Genomic DNA, 21,936 nt, shown 5'->3' with positions numbered 1-21,936 from the left:
TTTATTATCCTTTGTTTCATTAAATTAATCTCCGTCCGCGAAAACTCTTTCTTGCCGCAGTGTCACATCTACAGCAATTCATTATGGCAATTTCATGACAAACTTCTACTGCCACTGGAACAATAGGTCATTCCAGTTGCATTAATAAAAAATTTCTGTTATCAGCATTTATTCAATTATTAACACCTCACTAGGCGTTCCAATAAATTACCAACGTTTACTTCCAACTTATTAGCGTGTTGAAGTTACCAACTCTTCTAGGAAATTACTAATCTTAATTTGAGCGAGCTATCGATTTTTTATGATAATGTTACCAACTAGTTTGAGATTACCCTTTTATTATTTGAGCCACTTTTCATGTTACCGACGTTGATTGTGTTGGTTCGGAATTACCACATTCTCTAATGGCATACTGATTCGATTGGGATTACCATTTCCTTCGTGATATCAGCAACTTTATTTGAAATACTTACCGGCCTTTTACTCGAATGAAGTTGCCGAATAATTTTTGGTTACCTACTTTTATTTGAATTACTTACTAATGTTCATTTGGTCGATGCCGTTCATATTCTTGAGCTGCGACGAATCAAAAAGTAGTTGTTCTCCTTTCGAGAAAGCATTTTACATATCATTTGCCCAGCCGCCGTGGTGGAACCAATCCACATTGTCCACGTGATGTGCCTCACAACAAACTATGCATTTGAATTTGAAAATTCTCACATGTCATCGTCTTGGTTCGTCACGTGGCACTACCACGTGATACCTACCTTTTCGTGTTTTAAAGACCACTTAATTACAAGTTGCTCTTATCGTTCGACCATATTTGGGACAGAATCAAGAACGAAATCATGTATTAAGTAGATGGAGAATCAGGTTGCCTTCCTTTAACCCAACCTAAGTTTGAGATTTTTCTTTTCCTCCACAGCATCCAAGCAATAATTCTAACATATATATATATATTATCCATGTTTTTCCTTATTCAGTATTTTTTTTTCTTAAGTCTTTTGGCCGTCTTTTGCTTATTCAACTTAGCGGCTATGTCAATCACTACAGACATGTATCAACTTTATGCTTCACCGAAGTCCCACAAATTTTCTCACAAGTTTTGTCTAATTGCAAGATCAGGGAGTTTGACTGACATTGTTTTTTGCTCTTGTCCTCTGTAATTCCTGGTACTCTGTCACCTGGTTCGATGAGTACCACGGAATGGCTCTCCGGTATCCTTCCGTCTGATGTTATGGTCAAAATCCTTGCTTGCTTACCAGCTCGGTCTCTCGTCCGGTTCCGGTGTGTCTCCAAGTTGTGGCGTTCGCTCTTCTCCGAGCCGTACTTTGTGGCAATGCGGATGAAATGCAGCGGGACCACCCTCCTGGTGGTCCCATTGCAATGGGGAAATCGCGAACAGTGCTCTTTAGTGTTTGAAAACGTGTCTATCGGGATGAAGAATTTGAAGCTGCCATTTGGGAATAGATGGTTCTCGTTATCCATGGTTGGTTTGTCTAGCGACGGCGCTCTAATTTGCTTGACCGGGCTTTTGTACGCACGCCATCGCGAGAGCAAGCAAGCTATTATCCTGTGGAGCCTGTTCATGGGCGAAATCAAGGTCCTTGGCAACGAGGGTGGCGTCCAAAGCCGTCGTTGGCCCGTCTGCACCAAATCTCTAGTGCAGGGTTACAATTCAGCATGCTGCAATCAATATCTTGTCCACGGTTTCAAGTACGAGCCAAATGCCCAGGACTACAAGGTCGGGAGGATAACTTATTTGCACGGCGATGCGAGAGAGGCTTATTCTCTGATAAGGCCATGGCATGTTAGAGGTTTATAGCCTAGGCAGGGACACATGGAAGAGCCTGGGCAGGCCCAATTTCACTTGGACAGTTCGTGGCAATTCGCAGGCATTTGTTAACGGTTCTGCGCATTGGCTCGCGGCTCCTGCGGCGGCGGTGCCAAACGACTCAATCGTGGCCTTCAATATGAAGGAGGAATCATTCGGAGAAGTCATTGAGCTGCCCCAATCGGCAAATCTCTCACAATTCTCTCTGAATCCGAGAGGCAAAGCGACGCTCTCAGTGTCATGCAGTTCACTGACTCTGATTGCTTTTGGCGAGTGGAACTGAGAGGAATGTGGCATTTGGGTGATGAAGGAGTACGGCATGGCCGAGTCGTGGACCAAGCAGCATCACATTGTGCTACCGATCGGGTCGACGGCTTGAGCGGCGTTGGGGCTTACCGAGCATGGCAAGATTTTGCTTCGTATGACTGATGCGAAGTTGGTGTGCTGTGATGTGGAGGATATGCAGATCAGTGAGGTTGGAATCTAGGGAGATGGCCTTGAGTCATCTTTTGATGTCATTGATTTGGGAGGAGCAGATCCTACTCTCTGGAACCAAGCAGGTCGAGGTTCAATGTCGACCATAATCAACCTCCTATAAAGAATTAGGTTTCTACATTCACAGAAAATCTACATATTACTTTTTTCAAAAATAGATACTTATCATCCAAGTTCGGCACCTATCTAACAAAGATTGGTAAGAATCATTATGATTAACAAATATATGTATTCTTATGTGTCATTTAGAAATAGTTCTCTTTGTAATATAAATAGGGAAAATGACATAAATGATCTTTGAACTTTGACCCAATGTGCAATGTGATCCATGAATTTTTAATTTGTTCAATGTAGTCCATGAATTTTTAATACATGTTCAAACTAGTCCCTGGATTATAAAAAAATGTTCAATGTTGTCATTCCATTAATTTAAGTTCAGGAATAACATTGAACATTTTTATATAGTCCATGGGTTTTAGTAATAAAAGCCACCTCAGACTTTTTTTGGTAAGGTTTTTTTTTTTTTTGGTAAGGAGCCACCTCAGACTTTTCCACCACTAAAAGCTAACAAAGCTAACGGAGGAGCTAGTGTGGAGGATGACGGCAAGTTTTAAAACTTAAATGCGCGAAATAAAAATTTTAAGGCTCAAGATGCAGATTGATTTAAGTTTTAGGAATCTTGCTGTAATCGTCCCGTTCAAAATTGTAGTGAGTTCACGTGTTCTATACACGAGCTCAATAAATCTAATTTATCAGCATCTTGAATGAGAACACGCTTATGCAAAAAAATTGTCTTCAAGATAAACAGTTTTCAATTTTTTGGGACCAGTTATTCTTATATCATAGATCTTAATAATATTCACGCATAAAATATTTGAACTCTTAGAAACTAAAGAACATAATCTTACTTCAATGTGATTTGTTATAGTGGGCTAATGAGTCACATAGATGAGTTCTTAATACTAACGTGCAAAAAACTTTGATGTGGTTTCTGAGGGAAAATTATCCAAAAAGTCATAATGTACGGACCACGGAGGCTAATTCAGTCATTAACTTTTCAATCTTGCTAATTTAGTCTTAAATCTTTTAATGATTCGCCAATTTAGTCATAAACCTTTCAATTATGACAATTTAGTCCTAAACTTTTTGACGATTTGCCAATACAGTCCTTTCGGCCAAATATCCAAATAATATGTTTAAGACTAAATTGACAAATCTTTGAAAAGTTTAGAAATAAATTGACACAAAGAAAGGGTGTACGACTAAATTGGCAAATCGTGAAAAGTTTATTGCTAAATTGGCATTATTGAAAGGTTTATGATTAAATTAGTTGCCATATAATAGGATTAAAATTTTTTGAACAATTATTCCCGATTTCTTATGTTTGGCTCATGGGTTATATTGATAAGTTCAAGTGACCTGCAGCTGCATCTTGCATGACAATTCACCTTCGCAAGCATTCCAATAAATTACCAATATTTAATTCCACAAACTTTGAAACAAATGAATAAATAATGTCAAGGAAATAATTTCTAGATTTAGCAAATTATTTCAACGACAATCAAACAATTTTCAGTTATTATCGTGATTTCTATTTCTTCCCTTGAGTATTTCTATTTTTATATCCTTTGTTTCTCTAAAGTATTCTCAGTCTCTGAAATCTCTTTTTCTTGCCGCAATATTGTGCTGAGAGTCAAGGAACCGTCACGCCCGCATCCTCCTATATTAAATTACCAATATTTACTTAATTATTAACAACTTAGTTAGCGTACCAATAAATTATCAAAATTATTTCCCCAAGATATCAAACGTGTTGAAGTTACCAATTCTCATATGAAATTACTAGCTTTTTCATGTTACCAACTAGTTCAAGATTACCAATTTTTGTTTTAGCTACTTATCAAGTTATCAACATTCATTACGTCGTTTCGAAATTATCAAATTCTCCAATAACATACCAATTCTATTAAAATTACAAACTATTTTATGATATTACTCTTTATTTGAAGTGCTTATAAACTTTTTTGATGAAGTTACTAACTAGTTCTTGTTACCTACTCTTACGCGAACCACTTACTGATGTTTATTTGATCGATCTCATTCATATGCTTGAGCTGTGATGAATCAAAAAGTAGTGTTCTCCTTTCTTGGAAGCATTTTGCATATCGTTTATATGGCCGACGTGGTGTGACCAATCCACATTGTCCACGTGGTGTGCCTCGCAACCAACTACGCATTAGAATTTGAAAATAATTCTCACACGTCATGCATGGCATTGCCAAGTGGTACCTCCGACGTATAAAGTTCCTTCTTATCTTTTAAAGACGACTTAATTACAAGTTTCTCTTATTGTGCGGACGTATTTGGGATAGAATCAGGAACAAAATCATGTATTATGTAGATGGAGAATCAGATTACCTTCCTTTGAACCAACCTAAGTTTGAGATTTTTCTTTTCCTCAGCAGTATCTTATTTATATCCATGTTTTTCCTTATTCAGTAATTTTTCTCAAGTTTTTGGCCGTCTTTTGCTTATTTAACCAACCGCTACCACAAACATATATCAAGTTTTTGCTTCACCAAAGTCCCCCAAGTTTTCTCACAAGTTTTGTCTAATTGCAAGGCCAGTGAAAGTGACTGGCACTGTTTCTTGCTCCTGTCCTCTTTAATTCCTGGCAATCTGTCTCCCGGTCCACAGGTACCATGGATTCGCTCTCCGGTATCTTTCCATCCAATGTTATCGTTGAAATCCTCGCTTGCTTACCAGCCCGGCCTCTCGTCCGGTGTCGGTGCGTCTCCAAGTCATGGCGTTCGCTCTTGTCTGAGCCGTACTTCGTGACGAAGTGGTTGAATCGCGGTGGGACTTCCCTCCTGGTGGTCCCATTGGAATGGGAAAATCGCGACAAGTGCTCTTTAGTGTTCGAAAGCGTGTCCATCGGGAAGGAGAATTTGACGCTGCCATTGAGGAACAGATTGTTTTCATTATCCGTGGTTGGTTCGTCCGGTGATAGTGCTCTAATTTGCTTGACTGGGCTTTCTTATGTACGCCGTAGTGCGAGCAAGCTAGCCGTTATCCTGTGGAACCCGTTCACGGGCGAAGTCAAGGCTCTTGGCAACGAGGGTTTCATCTATTGCCACCATAGGCCCCTTTGCTCCGAATCTCTAATTCAGGGTTACAGTTCGGGATGTTGCAATCAATATCATGTCCACGGTTTCGGGTACGAGCCAAATGCCCGGGACTACAAGGTCGTGAGGATTACTTATTCGCGGGGCATTGCGAGGCCAGGTGATTCTCTGATAAGACCATGGCATGTCGAGGTTTATAGCCTACGCAAGGACACATGGACAAGCCTGGGCAGGACCTTTTTCAAGCGGATGATTCGAGGCAATTCGCGGGCATTTGTTAACGGGTCCGTGCATTGGCTCACATCGCCTACAGAGGATGCACCTTATGACTCAATCGTGGCCTTCGGCATGGAGGAGGAATCATTTGGAGAAGTCATCGAGCTGCCCCGATTGGAAAGTCTCTCGCAATTCTCTCTGAACCCGAGAGGCAAGGCGACGCTCTCAGTGTCGTGCGGTTCACTGGCTCTGATTGCTTTCGGCATATGGAACAGAGAGGAATGCGGCATTTGGGTGATGAAGGAGTACGGCGTGGCCGAGTCTTGGACCAAGCAACATCACATTGTGCTACCGATTGGGTCGACGGTTCGAGGTGCCTTGGGACTTACCGGGCATGGCAAGATTTTGCTTCGCATGATTGATGAGAAGTTGGTGTGTTGTGATGTGGAGGATATGCAGATCAGTGAAATCGGAATCCAGGGAGGCAGCCCGGAGTCGTCTTTTGATGTTATTGATTTGGGAGGAGGGGATCCTACTCTCAGGAACCAAGCGGGTCGAGGTTCACCGTTGACCGTGCTCAACCTCCAATGAGAATTGGGTTGCGCAATAGTTACATAAATTTATTTATGCTTTTCAAAAATAGATAATCATCTATTATTTTTGTAGTTTTGATGTTATACGCATTTTGTTAAATGAACAAATTTAAACTTTCAGAACTCAAATGTTAGATTGATACAAATTTTAGGACTTCTGCTATAATTGTTCCGTTCAAAATTGTGGCGAGTTTATGTGTTACATAGATAATCTCAAGAAATCCAATGTATCGGCATCTTGCATGAGAATAGCCCTATGCAATTAAATTATCTTCAATATAAGCAGTTGTCAATTTTTTTGGACCGGTTATTCTTCTATGATAGATCTTAATAATATACACGCACAAAATATCTGAACTCTAAAAAATTAAAGGGCAAAATTGTACCCTCAACGTGATTGTCATAGTGGGCTCACGAGTTATATAGATGAGTTCTTAACATTAAAAGACAAAATCGTACCCCAATATAGTTTGTCATATAGGGCTCATGACCTATATTTATATCTTGCATGACAATACACCTATTATTATCAATTTTAGTTATATTCAATATGAGTTTTCTAGTCTAAATGTAATAAATTGTATACAAGGGATGCGCTATTAGCACACCATTTTGGCTAAAAACACAACTTGTTAAATGAAATGACCAATATGCCCTATCTTCTCTCTCACCCTTTTATCGTTGGGTTAATACCGCAAAAAACCCTAAACTGGTACACCTGCCCGTGACAAATTTATCCTTAATTAGTTTCCGTTAAATTTTATTGTCAAATTGCTGAGTTCGATGACACGTGGCAATTGACGAGTGTACTAGTTTATGATTTTATCCCTATGTTTGTCACAGATTTATCAGTTTATAATTTTTCGTAGTATTAATTCAATTTAACTACGGGTAAATTTGTCACAAGTGTACTGATTTGGGGTTTTTGATTGTCAAAAAATAAGTTTGGAGTAAATTTATCACAGGTGTACCAGTTTAGAATTTTTCGTGGTATTAACCCTTTATCTTTCTCAGTTTTCTTTTCTCATTATGGATAGATTTAGATATTTCCCAGGTACTTAGCCCCTCTTGTTAGTTTCTTGCCACCATCTCATCCATCGATCGAGTGTTTATCCATAATTTCATCTCCGAAATAATAATAGATGGCATTTTGTGTTTGATTGAGGATTTAATTTAAGTAAGGTTAGAAATTAAGTAGACTTTTCATCTAACTTATCTTGGTTCATTGCATGAAGGAAATTGCTGGTTAGGTGTTAGAAGTTGGAAAAATTATAAAAAAATTTCTAAATCTATTGCAATTGTGTTAATTCAATTATAAACCCTTTTTTATTGGCTAATTGAGTCCGAAACCTTTTGTATTTGTGTCAATTCAGTCAATCCGATCAATTTTGGCAGGAAATCGCTAACATGGATGCTAATCATCTTACGTGGTATTGCCGGCTTTGACATTGACAATTTTTAATAATATCTTAATATTTTTTTAATTTTTTTATTTCTTGTTTCTTTTGTTTTTCTTTTTTATTTCTTTTCTTCTTCCTTTAGCTGGCAATGGTGAGCCTCGCCCGCCCTTGACGAGGGTCATTGTAGACATGGATGTCGGCTGTCCTAGGTGGCGCAGCCGCTGACATGGATAATTTTTAATATTTTTTTGAATTTTTTCCTTTCTTATTTCTCTTGAGTATATCTATAATTATATCCTTTGTTATATTAAAATTATTCTCACTTTGTGAAATCTCGTTCTTGCCGCAATATTGTGCTGAGAGTCAAGGAGCCGTCGCACACGCATCCTCCAATATTAAATTACTGACATGTATTTGATTATTAACAACCTAGTAAGCATACCAATAAATTATCAAAACTCTTTTCCCAACATATCAACGTGTTGAAGTTACAAACTCTCATACAAAACTGCTAACTTTATTGTGTTACCGACTAGTTTGAGATTATCAAATTATACTTTAGCCACTTACCATATTACCAAAGTTGATTACGTCATTTCGGAATTACCAAATTCTCTAATCGCATATCAATTCTATTGAAATTACCAACTATTTTATAATAATACTCCTTATTTGAAGTGCTTACCAAATTTCTTGACGAAGTTATCAACTAGTTTTTGTTACCTACTCTTGCTGGAACCACTTACTAATGTTTTTTTGATTGATGTCATTCATATTCTTGAGCTGTAATGAATCAAAAAATACTGTTCTCCTTTCGAGGAAGCATTTTACGTATCGTTTACATGGCCGACGTGGTGTGACCAATCCACGTTGTCCACGTGGTGTGCCTTGCAACCAACTATGCATTAGAATTTGAAATTCTCACACGTCATCGTCTTAATTAGTTCGTACGTGCCATTGTCACGTGATACCTCTGACGCACAAACTACCTTCTCATCTTTTAAAGACGACTTAATTACAAGTTGCTCTTATTGTCCGGACGTATTTGGGATAGAATCCGGAACAAAATCATGTATTATGTAGATGGAGAATCAGATTGCCTTCCTTCGAACCAACCTAAGTGTCAGATTTTTCTTTTCCTCCACAGTATCTTATTTATGTCCATGTTTTTCCTTATTCAGTTATTTTTTTTAAAATATTTTGGCCGTCTTTTGCTTATTTAACCAAAGTCCCGCAGAGTTTCTCTCAAGTTTTGTCTAATTGCAAGATCAGAGAGTGTAACTGATATTGCTTCTTGCTTCTTGCTTGTCCTCTTTAATTCCTAGCAATCTGTCTCCCTGTCCACATGAGTACCATGGATTCGCTCTCCGGTATCTTTCCATCCAATGTTATCGTTGAAATCCTCGCTTGCTTACCAGCCCGGTCTCTTGTCCGGTGCCGGTGCGTCTCCAAGTCGTGGCGTTCGCTCTTGTCCGAGCCATACTTTGTGACGAAGTGGTTGAATCGCAGCGGGACTTCCCTCCTGGTGGTCCCGTTGAAATGGGAAAATCGTGACGAGTGCTCTTTAGTGTTTGAAAACGTGTCCATCGGGAAGGAGAATTTGAGGCTGCCACTGGGGAACATATGGTTTTCTCTATCTGTGGTCGGTTCGTCCAGCGACGGTGCTCTAATTTGCTTGACCGGTCTTTCTTACGTAAGCCATCGTTCGAGCAACCAAACCGTTATCCTGTGGAGCCCGTTCACGGGCAAAGTCAAGGCCCTTGGCTACGAGGATTACATCTACTGCCACCATAGGCCCTATTGCTCCGAGTCTCTAATTCAGGGCTACAATTCGGGATGCTGCAGTCATTATGATGTCCACGGTTTCGGGTACGAGCCAAATGCCCGGGACTACAAGGTCGTGAGGATTACTTATTCGGGTGGCGTCGGGAGGCGAGCTGAGTATCCGCTAACACCAAGGCGTGTCGAGGTGTATAGCCTACGCAGGGACGCATGGACGAGCCTGAGCATTCCCGATTTCACATGGACGATTCGTGGCAATTCGCGGGCATTTGTTAACGGGTCCGCGCACTGGCTAGCCGGGCCTACAGAGGACGCTCCTTACGACTCAATCGTGGCCTTTAGTATGGAGGAGGAATCATTTGGAGAAGTCATCAAGCTGCCCCAAATGGAAGATCTCTCGCAATTCTCTCTTAATCCGTGAGGCAAAGCGACACTCTCAGTGTCATGCAGTTCGCTGGCTCTGATTGCTTTCGGTGTATGGAACCAAGAGGAATGCGGCATTTGGGTGATGAAGGAGTACGGCGTGGCCGAGTCATGGACCAAGCAACATCACATTGTGCTACCGATCGGGTTGACGGTCCAAGCGGCCTTGGGGCTTACCGGGCATGGCAAGATTTTGCTTCGCATGGTTGATGAGAAGTTGGTGTGTTGTGATGCGGAGGATATGCAGATCAGTGAGGTTGGAATCGAGGGAAGCGGCCCTGAGTCATCTTTCGATGTCATTGATTTGGGAGGAGGAGATCCTACTCTCAGGAACCAAACGGGTGGTGGTTCACGTTGACCATGCTCAACCTATAATAAGAATTAGGTTGCATAACAGTTACATAAATTTACTGATGCTTTTCAAAAGTAGATAATCATCTATTATTTTTGTAGGTTTGATGTTATGCGCATTTTGTTTTGTATTCTAAGATACTTATCGTCCAATTTCGGCACCTATCGCCAAAATTATTATGATCAATAACCTTATCTGTACGTGTCATTCAGAAATAATTGTCGTTGCAAAACTCAAGATTTTCTTATGTGTGTGTTTCACTAGAAATTGGGACCTGTCCCAATTATTATAATACTTTTCACTAAAGGTTCATCTTTGGTTTGTTGTTAAACGGTTCAGTGGCGATTGTGATAGGAATTAAATTATTATTTTTTTGTCCAAAAAAATTGTATTTATTGCTTAAAAAGATATATTAAGTAAAGTTCGTGACTAAACAAATCGAAACAGAGCAAAACCTAGAATACTGCAAAACAAAGCCAAATCTGAAAAACATGGAGGATCAACGCAGCACCAGCAAGATTTTTAAAATCGATTTTTTAATTCAATTGTTTCTTTGTCTTTTTTATTATTTTTTCTTCTTCTCTGGTCGGTCGCCAGCCACGGCAATAAATGACCACAGGCGAGCTCGAGCTTTGCCACAGGCCGGCGAGGCCACGCGAGTCACGGCGAGCTTGCTAGATCTGGTGAGGCTCAAGGTCTCGCAACCAGAGAGCTCGCCACAACTCGTGAGGCCTCGAGCTTGCGAGTTGGCGAGTGAGCAAGCGAGCAAATGAGCTAGATCATGACTCGCAAGGCTTCGAGCGTTGCCAATCTAGTGAGGGTCGAATTCGCCCGTGGCCGGCGGCCGGCCGAAGAAGAAGGAAAAGAAAGAAAGAAAAGAACAAAAAACTAATTAAAATTTAGAATTTTAAAAACAGAAAAAATAAAAAATAAAATAAAAATAAAAATAATTAAAATGAATGGTGAAAGGAGGAGAAAGAGTAAATCATTTTCCCCACTTTTGAATATGTTTTTTCCATTGACGGAAATTGTTTTCTTTGACTTGTTTATTTTCCGTAAACTGAATGTCAGAAAATTCGGAAAACATTTTTTTGGAATTTATTTTCCGCAAAACAAGCGAAGCCGCAAAGAGTTTTCTAGTCTAAATGTAATAAATTATAAACAAAGGATGCACTATTTGCACACCATTTTGGCTAAAAAACACACCTTGTTGAATGAAATGACTACTATTTCGACCCCCCTACCCCCCAAAAAAAATGAAATGAATTGAATAGTATGCCCTATCTTCTCTCTCACCCGTTTATCTTTCTCAGTTTTCTCTTCTCATTATGGACAGTTTTCAGATATTTCTCAGGCCCCTCTTGTTAGTTTCTTGCCACCATCTCTTTAGTTTTCATCTTCCAAATAATAATAGATGACATTTTTTGTATGTTTGAGAATTTAAGTAGTGTAAGGGAACAAGTTAACTAGATCTTCATCTGTCTTATCTTGGTTCATTGCTAGAAAGAAATTGTTGGTTAGGTGTTAGAAGTTCGTCCTCCTGGGGTATCATCGAAGTGTCTCGCGATTTGTTATGAGCAAATCAAATTCATGGAGAAACTAGACTGCTTTTCAATCTTCTCCTCCTATGTCACTTCCAACATTTATTTAATTGTTAATACCTTCGTAAGCGTTCCAATAAATAACCAATATTTATTTCCACAAACTTTGAAAATGAATAAATAATGTCAAAAAATAATATCTCGATTTAGCAAATCATTTCAAACACAATCAAACAATTTCTAGTTATTATCTTGATTTCTATTTCTTTCCGAGGGTATTTTTATAATCACACCCTTTGTTTCATTGAAGTAATCGCAATTTGTGAAATCTCTTTCTTGCCGCAATATTACATAGGGGTGAACAAAACGGTCAACCAGATCGGGAACCACCTGAACCGGACCGAATCGGATGGTTTTGGGTGGTTCATAGGGGCATGAGTTTGGTTCCCAGTTCCATGAATGGAACTGCCTACCCAGACCACCCGACCAAACAGACTGTTTTTTATTTTTTATTTTGAATGTCTACAAATATGTAAAATACTGAAAATAAAAACTAAACCTAACCTAAGCTCGGCTCTATCACGCACAACTTTAGTCTTCGGTCTTCACAGTTTGTGAATCATGGATCTTCCTTCACGCCTTCAGCTCCAACTGAAACAGAGGACGATCATTCTCTTTGCCCTTTTGTGAAGAGTGTTGCAACCTCTCCGAACCGGTGCACCATCTAGGGTTTGGCTAATGGACTATTAAGTTTAAACTTAACTCGAGCTCTCCCAAGCCCATACAAATTCGCGATTTATGGTTCGAGTTTTTAACATGCAAATGATTTTTATCTGGGAGTTGCCGCTAATCAGTTTTTGATGGATTGATTAGATATCCAAGTAAAGCAATAAAAGAATTACCTTACTCCTGTAAACCAGAGATTCAATGAGTTCATGGGCTTGATTACACTAGTCACCAAACTTGTGCCCTTTCGGTACCCCTAACCTTGTTGAATCACCGACTAAAGTGATCATGCAGCAATCTTACCAGTTATGAGTTTTAAAGTCCTATTCCTAACCAGGTTAAAGGGAAACAACAATCAGGATATCGAAAGTGCGCAATCAAGTAATAATCGAAATAGAAATGCGCAAACAACGACCCGACATTTATCTCCGAGATCATTCAAAATCTTACAATGAAGAAGCCCAAAGAGCTTGTTCAATTATGAGCACAATTTTTTTACGAAAGATTTTCACACATTTTTAAGGAAAACTACTCAAAATCTAGTTTATAAGCTTTTTCCTAATTTTTAGAAAAAAAAAATTTTCGGAATTTTTTTATTTTTTATTTTTTATTTTTTTTGTAAGTTTTAAAATAATTTTCCTAAAAAGATATATATGTATTTAGAGAAAGGAAAATAATTTTTAATCTAAAAAGGGGGACCCTGATCGGATCTCCGGATCCGGTCCGGGTTGGGACTGACCCCGGGTCACAAGGCCCTAGGGGCTTGGTCGGACTGGGCTTAACGCATGAGCCCAGTCCGGCCAAGCCGAAACTCTCTCGGAAAGAGCCCAAACCAAGCCCAACTCACTTCGATTTTTTCTTTTTTAGCCGGACCCAACAGACAAAACAAACCCATACACGTGCGGCCCGAGTTTGCCAAACCCGCGAGCCGAGCCCAACCCGGACCCAAGCCTAGCCAACCCGACTTTCACGCTTCTTCTGACCCCCCCGGCCCTCGGCAGCCGCGACGGAGACGGCCCAAACGAGCGGCGCCGCTCGTCTCGGCCCGGCCGCGCGCGCGCGCCCTTGCGTTGCCTCGGCCTCCACCTGGCGAAAGCGGCTCGGCCTAATAATGATCGGCCTCTGCGTGGGGCGACCACCCCCACCGACGCCAACAGTCCTTCGACGCCCGTCTAGTGCCGGTCCCTGACTGACCTCAACACCCCCGGCCGAGGGCCATACCCCACGGCCGGACGCCAAAACAAACAAAAAAGGGCGGGGCCGGGGCGAGCGAAAACCACGAGCGGCTCGCCTCGGCCCCAAACAGCGGCAAACGCAAGAACGCAACAATAGAGGAAGGTGAGCATCACACGGGAACGCCGATTCGGCGACAAATGAAGAACTGGAAATAAATCTAACTCAGGCATTCTATCGAGCAGTTGGAGTGCACTGGCTGACAGGGGAAAAACCGGAACCGACTGAGACTCAAACTCGTGCCGAGAGTCACGACAACCAACCAGCAATGACCGAAAATGATAATTGCACAAATGGACGGGTGGGGTCGAAACTCGCGCGAACCGGACAATGGCAACCCCGGTCCGACGAGCCCGAAACAGGGCAAAACAAGGCACAACATGAAAGCAAAAAAAAAAAATCACAATGAGTCCCACTGTGGCTTCGGCGCGAGGAAAGGGAAACGTTAGCGGGGGTCGTCGACCGATGCTCTGCTGTGGTGGTCACCGGAGGAGCTCTCTCAATCTCGGATCTCTCTCCCTCTCTCCCTGTTTTTCTCTCCGTCTCTCCTCTTCAGCTTCCTTTCTCTCTCTCTCTCTCTCACCCTCTCTGCTCCTCTCCCTTTGTTCCGGTCCCTCTCTTTTTTCTTGCGGGTCTCATGTTCACTTTTCTTACTCTTCTTCCTTATTTCCGTTTTCTCTCAAGAGGCAGAGAAATAGAAAATCGGAAAGAAATGGTCATGTCCTTGTGCTCGCATATCCTAGTCAGGGGCCACATCAACCCACCATCGGGACGTTGACGAAGCCCTCCGCCTCCTTGACCACCTCTGTCTCCACAACAACAGATCCAACTCGCTCAACCTCAGCAGCGTAGTTCACGCTCTTTGCGATGCAAAACGGTTCAAGGAGGCCCACCATTGGTTTGCCTCCTTCGTTTCGTTTGTTTATCGTCCTAGACGAACATTATCAGTGCTATATTACTAGATTCTCGTGGCCCTGTTGTGGGTCATTGGGTGTTTGGCTGATGCCAAACATGTGTTCATGGACTAATTTTAACTCGGTGATTGATCAATGGAGCTATATTTCGAGACTAGGTTATAGGCATAGAATGTTTCTAGATATGAGGAGCATGGGCATTGTCCGAGCTGCATTACTTACACTACTTTGATCAACGGGTAATTTAAGGTGTGCAAAGTGAGGGCTGCACAAAAACTGCTTGATGAAATGGTTAAAGACATTATAAGGCTCAATTGTTGGAAATATAGAACATTGGTCGGTGGATTTTTTCGACAATTAGATAGGGAGAAGGCGAGGAAGTTGATTCTCAGGCACTGAGAGGAAATGAAATGTCAAGAGGATTTGCTCGTGAGCAACGTTGCTTTTGTGAATCTTACTGATTTTTTGTGCAGAGAAGGGGTTTCGATAAAGCGTTCCCAAGTGCAAAGGGTATGCCTCAAGGCCGCTGCCCTCAACCTCCCCATCACCCTTACTAGCTCCTCCTCCTCATGGCACGAACGCCTTCACCTGCGCCGGGCTTATTAAATGCAGAGTACACATCCTTCTCATGTCTCGTTAGTATGTGTCATTCTCTGCGAACATGATCCCCTTGTTGCCATAAGACATGTGGCATAGAGCCTTCGCTTAGCGGCTCCAGAAAGTGTTGTCATGGATCATGAGGACCATCTTAGCCGCCTCCACCAACACAAGCGTGGAATTTCTTTGCCTCTTTATTGCTAGAGAAGGAAGAAGACAAATGAAGGTGAACGTAAGAACCATAATAAACGAAATAGAAAATTAAAAAAAGGGATACGACTAGCAAAGATGGAATACTTTCTTAGAACATACGTCGAAGATGGATGCTAAAAAGTGGGATCCACCAAGGACAATATAGTTAAATTACAGTGTTGAGGAGTGTTTTAGCCAAAAAGGAAGTAGAAAAAGCACGACCCTTTAATTATACTATTTTGTTTTTAGGGTTAAGAATTAATCCATAATTTTTTTTTGTAATTTATCACTAAATGTTTAGCCAAAATTTAGGTGTTAATAAATAGTAGGAGGAGCTGAGCTGAGCCGAGCCCCTGGTTTTCAAGAACAGACGACAAACCCACAAGAATGTTGCCTGTAAAGGACATCAAGAACCAACAGCACAAAAAATGAAAAAAAGTAAATAATCTTCATCTTCTATAATGCCTTTTACTCTGGTACAAATATACATATTGCCCCAAAAAGACAAAAAAAAAACGAATACAAAAATAAAAATCCCATTCCCCTGCATGCCTCTCCCATTCTAGCATTGCGCTGCAGACTCGAGCCCGTTTGCTCTTCGCACCGACCCACAAAGCTTCAAGCTGAGAGAAAGAACACGAATTATTATGAATTCACTGGTTCCATTGAACCGCCTGAGAATTAGACTGGTCAGGTCCGAACTCAAGACCAGACGATCTGGTTCCCAATTCCACTAATTGGGAACCGATCATACTGTTCCGGCTCCCGGTTCCTGGATGGGACCGGACTAGATCGGGAACCGATGATCCCTAATATTACAGCTACAGCAATTTATTATGGGAATTTCAACATGAACTTCTCCCGCCACCAAAATAGGTTAATCCATTGCCCAAGAAAAAATTGTGGTCCGACACTCTTATTGTGCTGAGAGTCAAGGAACCGTGACACGCATCCTCCTATATTATATTACTAACATTTATTTGATTATTAACAACTTAGTAACCATACCAATAAATTATCAAAACTATTTTCCCAACATATCAACATGTTGAAGTTACCATCTCTCATACAAAACTGCTAACTTTGTTATGTTACCAACTAGTTTGAGATTATCAAATTATATTTTAGCCACTTATCATATTACCAACGTTGATTATGTCGTTTCGGAATTACCAAATTCTTTAATAACATATCAATTCTATTGAAATTACCAACTATTTTATAATAATACTCCTTATTTGAAGTGCTTACCAAATTTCTTGACAAAGTTATCAACTAGTTTTTGTTACCTACTCTTGCTCGAACCACTTACTAATGTTTTTTTTTTAATTGATGTCATTCATATTCTTGAGCTGTAATGAATCAAAAAATAGTGTTCTCCTTTTACGAATTGTTTACATGGCCAGCGTGGTGTGACCAATCCACATTGTCCATGTGGTGTGCCTCGCAACCAACTATGCATTAGAATTTGAAAATTCTCACACGTCATCGTCTTAGTTCATACGTGCCATTGTCACGTGATACCTCTGACACACAATCTACCTTCTCATCTTTTAAAGACGACTTAATTACAAGTTGCTCTCATTGTCCGGACGTATTTGGGATAGAATCCGGAACAAAATCATGTATTATGTAGATGGAGAATCAGATTGCCTTCCTTCAAACCAACCTAAGTGTCAGATTTTTCTTTTCCTCCACAGTATCTTATTTATATCCATGTTTTTCCTTATTCAGTTATTTTTCTTTATATTTTGGCCGTCTTTTTCTTATTCAACCAAAGTCCCGCAGATTTTCTCGCAAGTTTTGACTAATTGCAAGATCAGTGAGTCTGACTGATACTGCTTCTTGCTTGTCCTCTTTAGTTCCTACCAATCTGTCTCCCGGTCCACATGAGTACCATGGCATCGCTCTCCGGTATCTTTCCATTCAAAGTTATGGTCGAAATACTCGCTTGCTTACCAGCCCGGTCTCTCGTGCGGTTCCGGTGCGTCTCCAAGTCGTGGCGTTCACTCTTGTCCGAGCCATGCTTCGTGAAGAAGTGGTTGAATTGCAGCGGGACTTCCCTACTGGTGGTCCCGTTGGAATGGGAAAATCGTGACAAATGCTCTTTAGTGTTTGAAAATGTGTCCATCGGGAAGGAGAATTTGAGGCTGCCACTGGGGAACAGATGGTTTTCGTTATCTGTGGTCGGTTCGTCTGGCGACGGCGATCTAATTTGCTTGACCGGGCTTTCTTACATAAGCCATCGTGAGAGCAAGCAAACTGTTATCCTGTGGCGTCCGTTCACAGGCGAAGTCAAGGCCCTTGACAGCGAGGGTTACATCTATTGCCACCACAGGCCCCTTTGCTCCGAATCTCTAATTCAGGGCTACAATTCGGGATGTTGCAGTCATTATAATGTCCACGGTTTCGGGTACGAGCCAAATGCCCGGGACTACAAGGTCGTGAGGATTACTTATTCGGGTGGCGTTGCGAGGCGAGCTGTTTCTCCTCTAAGACCATGGCATATCGAGGTTTATAGCCTAGGCAAGGACGCATGGACGAGCCTGAGCATGCCCGATTTCACATGGACGATTCGTGGCAATTCGCGGGCATTTGTTAACGGATCTGCGCATTGGCTCACGGCGCCTACAGAGGACGCGCCTTACAACTCAATCGCGGCGTTCTGTATGGAGAAGGAATCATTCGGAGAAGTCATCGAGCTGCCCCAATTGGAAAATCTCTCGGAATTCTCTCTGAATCCGAGAGGCAAAGCGACACTCTCGGTGTCATGCGGTTGGCTGGCTTTGATTGCTTTCAGTGTATGGAACCAAGAAGAATGTGGAATTTGGGTGATGAAGGAGTACGGAGTGGTCGACTCCTGGACCAAGCAGCATCACATTGTGGTACCGATCGGGTCGACGGTCCGAGCGGTGTTGGGACTTACCGAGCGTGGCAAGATGTTGTTTCGCATGGTTGATGAGAAGTTGGTGTGTTGTGATGTGGAGGATATGCAGACCAGTGAGGTTGGAATCCAGGGAGGCGGCCCTGAATCATCTTTTGATGTCATTGATTTGGGAGGAGCAGATCCTACTCTCAGGAACCAAGTGGGTCGAGGTTCACCGTTGACCATACTCGACCTCCAATAAAGAGTTAGGTTTCATATATTCACAGAAAATCTACATATGCTTTTTCTAAAATAGATAATCATCTAGTTTTTTTTTTAGTTTTAATGTGCGCATTTTACAATATCCCCTAAGATGCTTATCATGCAAGTTCGGAACCTATCCACTAAGATGGGTAAGAATTATTATGATTAATAAATTTATGTAGTCTGTCATTTAGAAATAGTTGTCGTTGCAAAACTAAATATTTACTTATATATATGTGTGTTTCCCTAGAAATCGGGACTGATCCCAATTAATATCATACCTTTCACCAAAAGTTGATTTTTGGTTTTAGCTGATTGATTTCAATCATATTCTTGAGCTAGTGACAAATCAAAAAGTCGTGTTCTCCTTTCAAAGATGCATTTTACATAGCATTCACATGGCCGACTTGGTGTAACCAACCCATATTTTCCATGTGGTGTGCCTCGCAACCAATTATATATTATAATTTGAAAATTCTCACATGCCACTATCTAGCTTCGTCACGTGGCATTGCCACATAATATCCCTACTAATAAAATACCTTTTCATATTTAAAGGCAACTTAATTAGAAGTTGCTCTTTTTGTTAGGACGTATATGGGATAGAATCAGGAACAAAATCATGAATTGTGTGAAATGGAGAATCAGATTGCCTTCCTTAAAACCAACCTAAGTTTGAGATTTTCTTTTCCTTCATAGTATCCTAGCAATAATTCTAACTACATCCATGTTTTTCTTTATTTGGAGATTTTATTAATTTTTTGGCAGTCTTTTGCCTATTTAACTAACGGCTACATCAGTCACCACATACATGTATCAACTTATGCTTCACCAAAGTCCCACAAATTTTCTCACATGTTTTGTCTAATTGCAAGATCAATGAGTGTGACTCTGTTTCTTGCTCTCGTCCTCTTTAATTCCTAGCACTCTTTCTCCCCGTCCATATGAGTACCATGGAATCACTCTCCGGTATCATTCCATCCAATGTTATGGTCGAAATCCTCGCTTGCTTACCAGCCCGGTCTCTCATCCGGTTCCGGTGCGTCTCCAAGTCATGGCGTTCACTGTTGTCCGAACCGTTCTTTGTGACAATGTGGTTGAATCGCAGCGGGACTTCCCTCCTAGTGGTCCCGTTGGAATGGGAAAATCGCGACCAGTGCTCTTTAGTGTTTGAAAACGTGTCCATCGGGATGAAAAATTTGAACCTACCTGTAGGGGACAAATGGATTTCGGTATCCGTGATCGGTTCGTCCCGTGACGGCTCTCTAATTTGCTTGACCGGGCTTTCGTACACACGCCGCCGTGCGAGCAAGCAAGCCATTATCCTGTGGAGCCCGTTCACAGGTGAAGTCAAGGCCCTTGGCAACAAGGGTTGCGTCCATTGCCATCGTTGGCCTGTTTGCACCGAATCCCTAATTCAGGGCTATAATTCAGCATGCTGCAATCAGTATCTTGTCCACGGTTTCGGGTATGAGCTGAATGCCCGGGATTACAAGGTCGTGAGGATTACTTATTCTCGCGGCGTTGTGAGAGAAGATGATTCTCCAATAAGGCCATGGCTTGTCGAGGTTTACAGCCTACGCAGCGACACATGGAAGAGCCTGGGCAGGCCCAGTTTCACCTGGACGGTCCGCGGCAATTCACGGGCATTTGTCAACGGTTCTGCGCATTGGCTCGCGGCGCCTACAGCGGATGCACCTTACAACTCAATCGTGGCCTTTGATATGAAGGAGGAAGCATTTGGAGAAGTCATCGAGCTGCCCCGATTGGAAAATCTCTTGCAATTCTCCCTGAATCCGAGAGGCAAAGCAACGCTCTCGGTGTCACATGGTTCCCTGGCTCTGATCGCTTTCGGCATATGGAATCGAGAGGAATGCGGCATTTGGGTGATGAAGGAGTACGGCGTGGTTGAGTCCTGGACTAAGCAGCATCACATTGTGCTACCAATCGGGTCGACGGTCCGGGCGGCCTTGGGACTTACCGGGCGTGGCAAGATGTTGCTTCGCATGGTTGATGAGAAGTTGATGTGCTGTGATGTGGAGGATATGCAGATTAGCGAGGTTGGAATCCAGGGACGCGGCGCGGAGTCATCTTTTGATGTCATTGATTTGGGAGGAGGAGATCCTACTCTCAGGAACCAAGCGGGTCTAGATTCACTGTTGACTATACTCAACCACAAATAAAGATTTAGGCTTCATACATTTACAGAAATTTACATATGCTTTTCAGTAGTAGATAATCGTCTGCTGCTTTCGTAGTTTGGATGTTGTTCTATGCATTTTATTGTATTCCCTAAGATCTTATTGTCTAAATTTGGCACTTCTCAACTATATGTATAATGTATCATTTAGATATGGTTGCCGTTTTAAAATTTAAAAAAATTTGTCTTCTAGATTTTTTATATATGAACTCATGAATGTCGCAGCAACTGTGCAATTTTATTTCCTATGGATGGTCAAATTTCTAAACTGAGGATGAATATGTTCTACCTTTTCTTTCTGCATACCAAGTTTTTTCCTTTTATTTGGTTCTTGACGAAGGCACGATCTATAGAAGATTATTACTTTGTCATCAAACTTGGAATTCCTCAGTTTGTTCACAGGTTACACTTCCATTCGACACCAAACTAATTACATTTCATGGAGAACATATATTGATCTTATTGTCTGAAATGAATTAAGGTGTATATACCGCAAGACAAATCAAAGGATAACGATAGTGGAAGTTCTAAACCATGTGCTGATCCGTCACTTTAGTTCATAAACTTTTTTTCTGGGTCATTCAAATCCTAAAACTTCTCGTCATTCTTTACGTTAGTTCTTCTGTTAACCTTGTTGATTTTTCTTGAACGGAAAATCCGTGCGGCTTTTTCATATTTATTTTTCTTTTAATTTTTGTACAATGGCTGAAAGGGCACCAAATAGGCGCGACATCAGGAACGCTAGAAATTAAAGAAAAGATTAAAATTAAAAAATTAAATGACAGAACACAGAGCACATTCCAACCCTAATCGACTGAGCTGGCATTACACATATAAAGTTCTTCAGTTTTGGGGCAAAACATATCATCATATATGTTTGGCTTCCGCATATCATAAGACACTGTACTAGGTCTTGTCCTTGTTCTTTCCCGATCCATACGAATATCATGGAATCGCTATCCCGTATCTTCCGCCGGATGTGATCGGTACAATACTCAGTGTCATTGCCAGTGAAGTGTCTGGTCATAGATTCATGTGCGTTTCTAAGGCTCGGCTTTCTGTCTTGTCCAAACCGTACTTTGCGACGTTGTGGATGGATCGCGGACGAAGCCAGTCTCCTAGCAATCCGGTCGAGTACATCCGGACATGGAATGTGTTCTTTTGTATGTACAAGCGTGCAAAT

General features: G+C 41.4%; 4 protein-coding genes across 4 annotated transcripts; all 4 read left to right on the top strand.

Moving 5' to 3' along the window:
• The first annotated feature begins 1,192 nt into the window (after nucleotides 1-1,192).
• LOC115686219 (putative F-box protein At3g16210) lies at nucleotides 1,193-2,117 on the top strand. The gene is made up of 2 exons (XM_030611437.1): nucleotides 1,193-1,810; nucleotides 1,896-2,117. The coding sequence occupies exons 1-2, from the start codon at nucleotides 1,193-1,195 to the stop codon at nucleotides 2,115-2,117; spliced, it is 840 nt and encodes a 279-aa protein (XP_030467297.1).
• A 787-nt stretch (nucleotides 2,118-2,904) lies between these two features.
• Nucleotides 2,905-6,530, top strand: LOC115686245 (F-box protein At3g07870-like). Its single transcript, XM_030611469.2, has one exon. It carries the CDS (start codon nucleotides 5,032-5,034, stop codon nucleotides 6,259-6,261), a length of 1,230 nt encoding a protein of 409 aa, XP_030467329.1. The 5' UTR covers nucleotides 2,905-5,031; the 3' UTR covers nucleotides 6,262-6,530.
• A 2,487-nt stretch (nucleotides 6,531-9,017) lies between these two features.
• LOC115686218 (putative F-box protein At3g22650) lies at nucleotides 9,018-9,866 on the top strand. Its single transcript, XM_030611436.1, has one exon. The coding sequence runs from the start codon at nucleotides 9,018-9,020 to the stop codon at nucleotides 9,864-9,866; it is 849 nt and encodes a 282-aa protein (XP_030467296.1).
• Nucleotides 9,867-19,506: 9,640 nt separating this feature from the next.
• Nucleotides 19,507-20,736, top strand: LOC115686217 (F-box protein At3g07870-like). Its single transcript, XM_030611435.1, has one exon. It carries the CDS (start codon nucleotides 19,507-19,509, stop codon nucleotides 20,734-20,736), a length of 1,230 nt encoding a protein of 409 aa, XP_030467295.1.
• The last annotated feature ends 1,200 nt before the right edge of the window (nucleotides 20,737-21,936 follow it).

The sequence above is a fragment of the Syzygium oleosum genome, unplaced genomic scaffold, assembly GCF_021117445.2.
Source record: "Syzygium oleosum isolate NSW1041296 unplaced genomic scaffold, Sole_v2.1 Sole_v2.16, whole genome shotgun sequence".
NCBI classification, from domain to species: domain Eukaryota; kingdom Viridiplantae; phylum Streptophyta; class Magnoliopsida; order Myrtales; family Myrtaceae; genus Syzygium; species Syzygium oleosum.
This window is presented reverse-complemented; position numbering and strand designations above follow the sequence as displayed.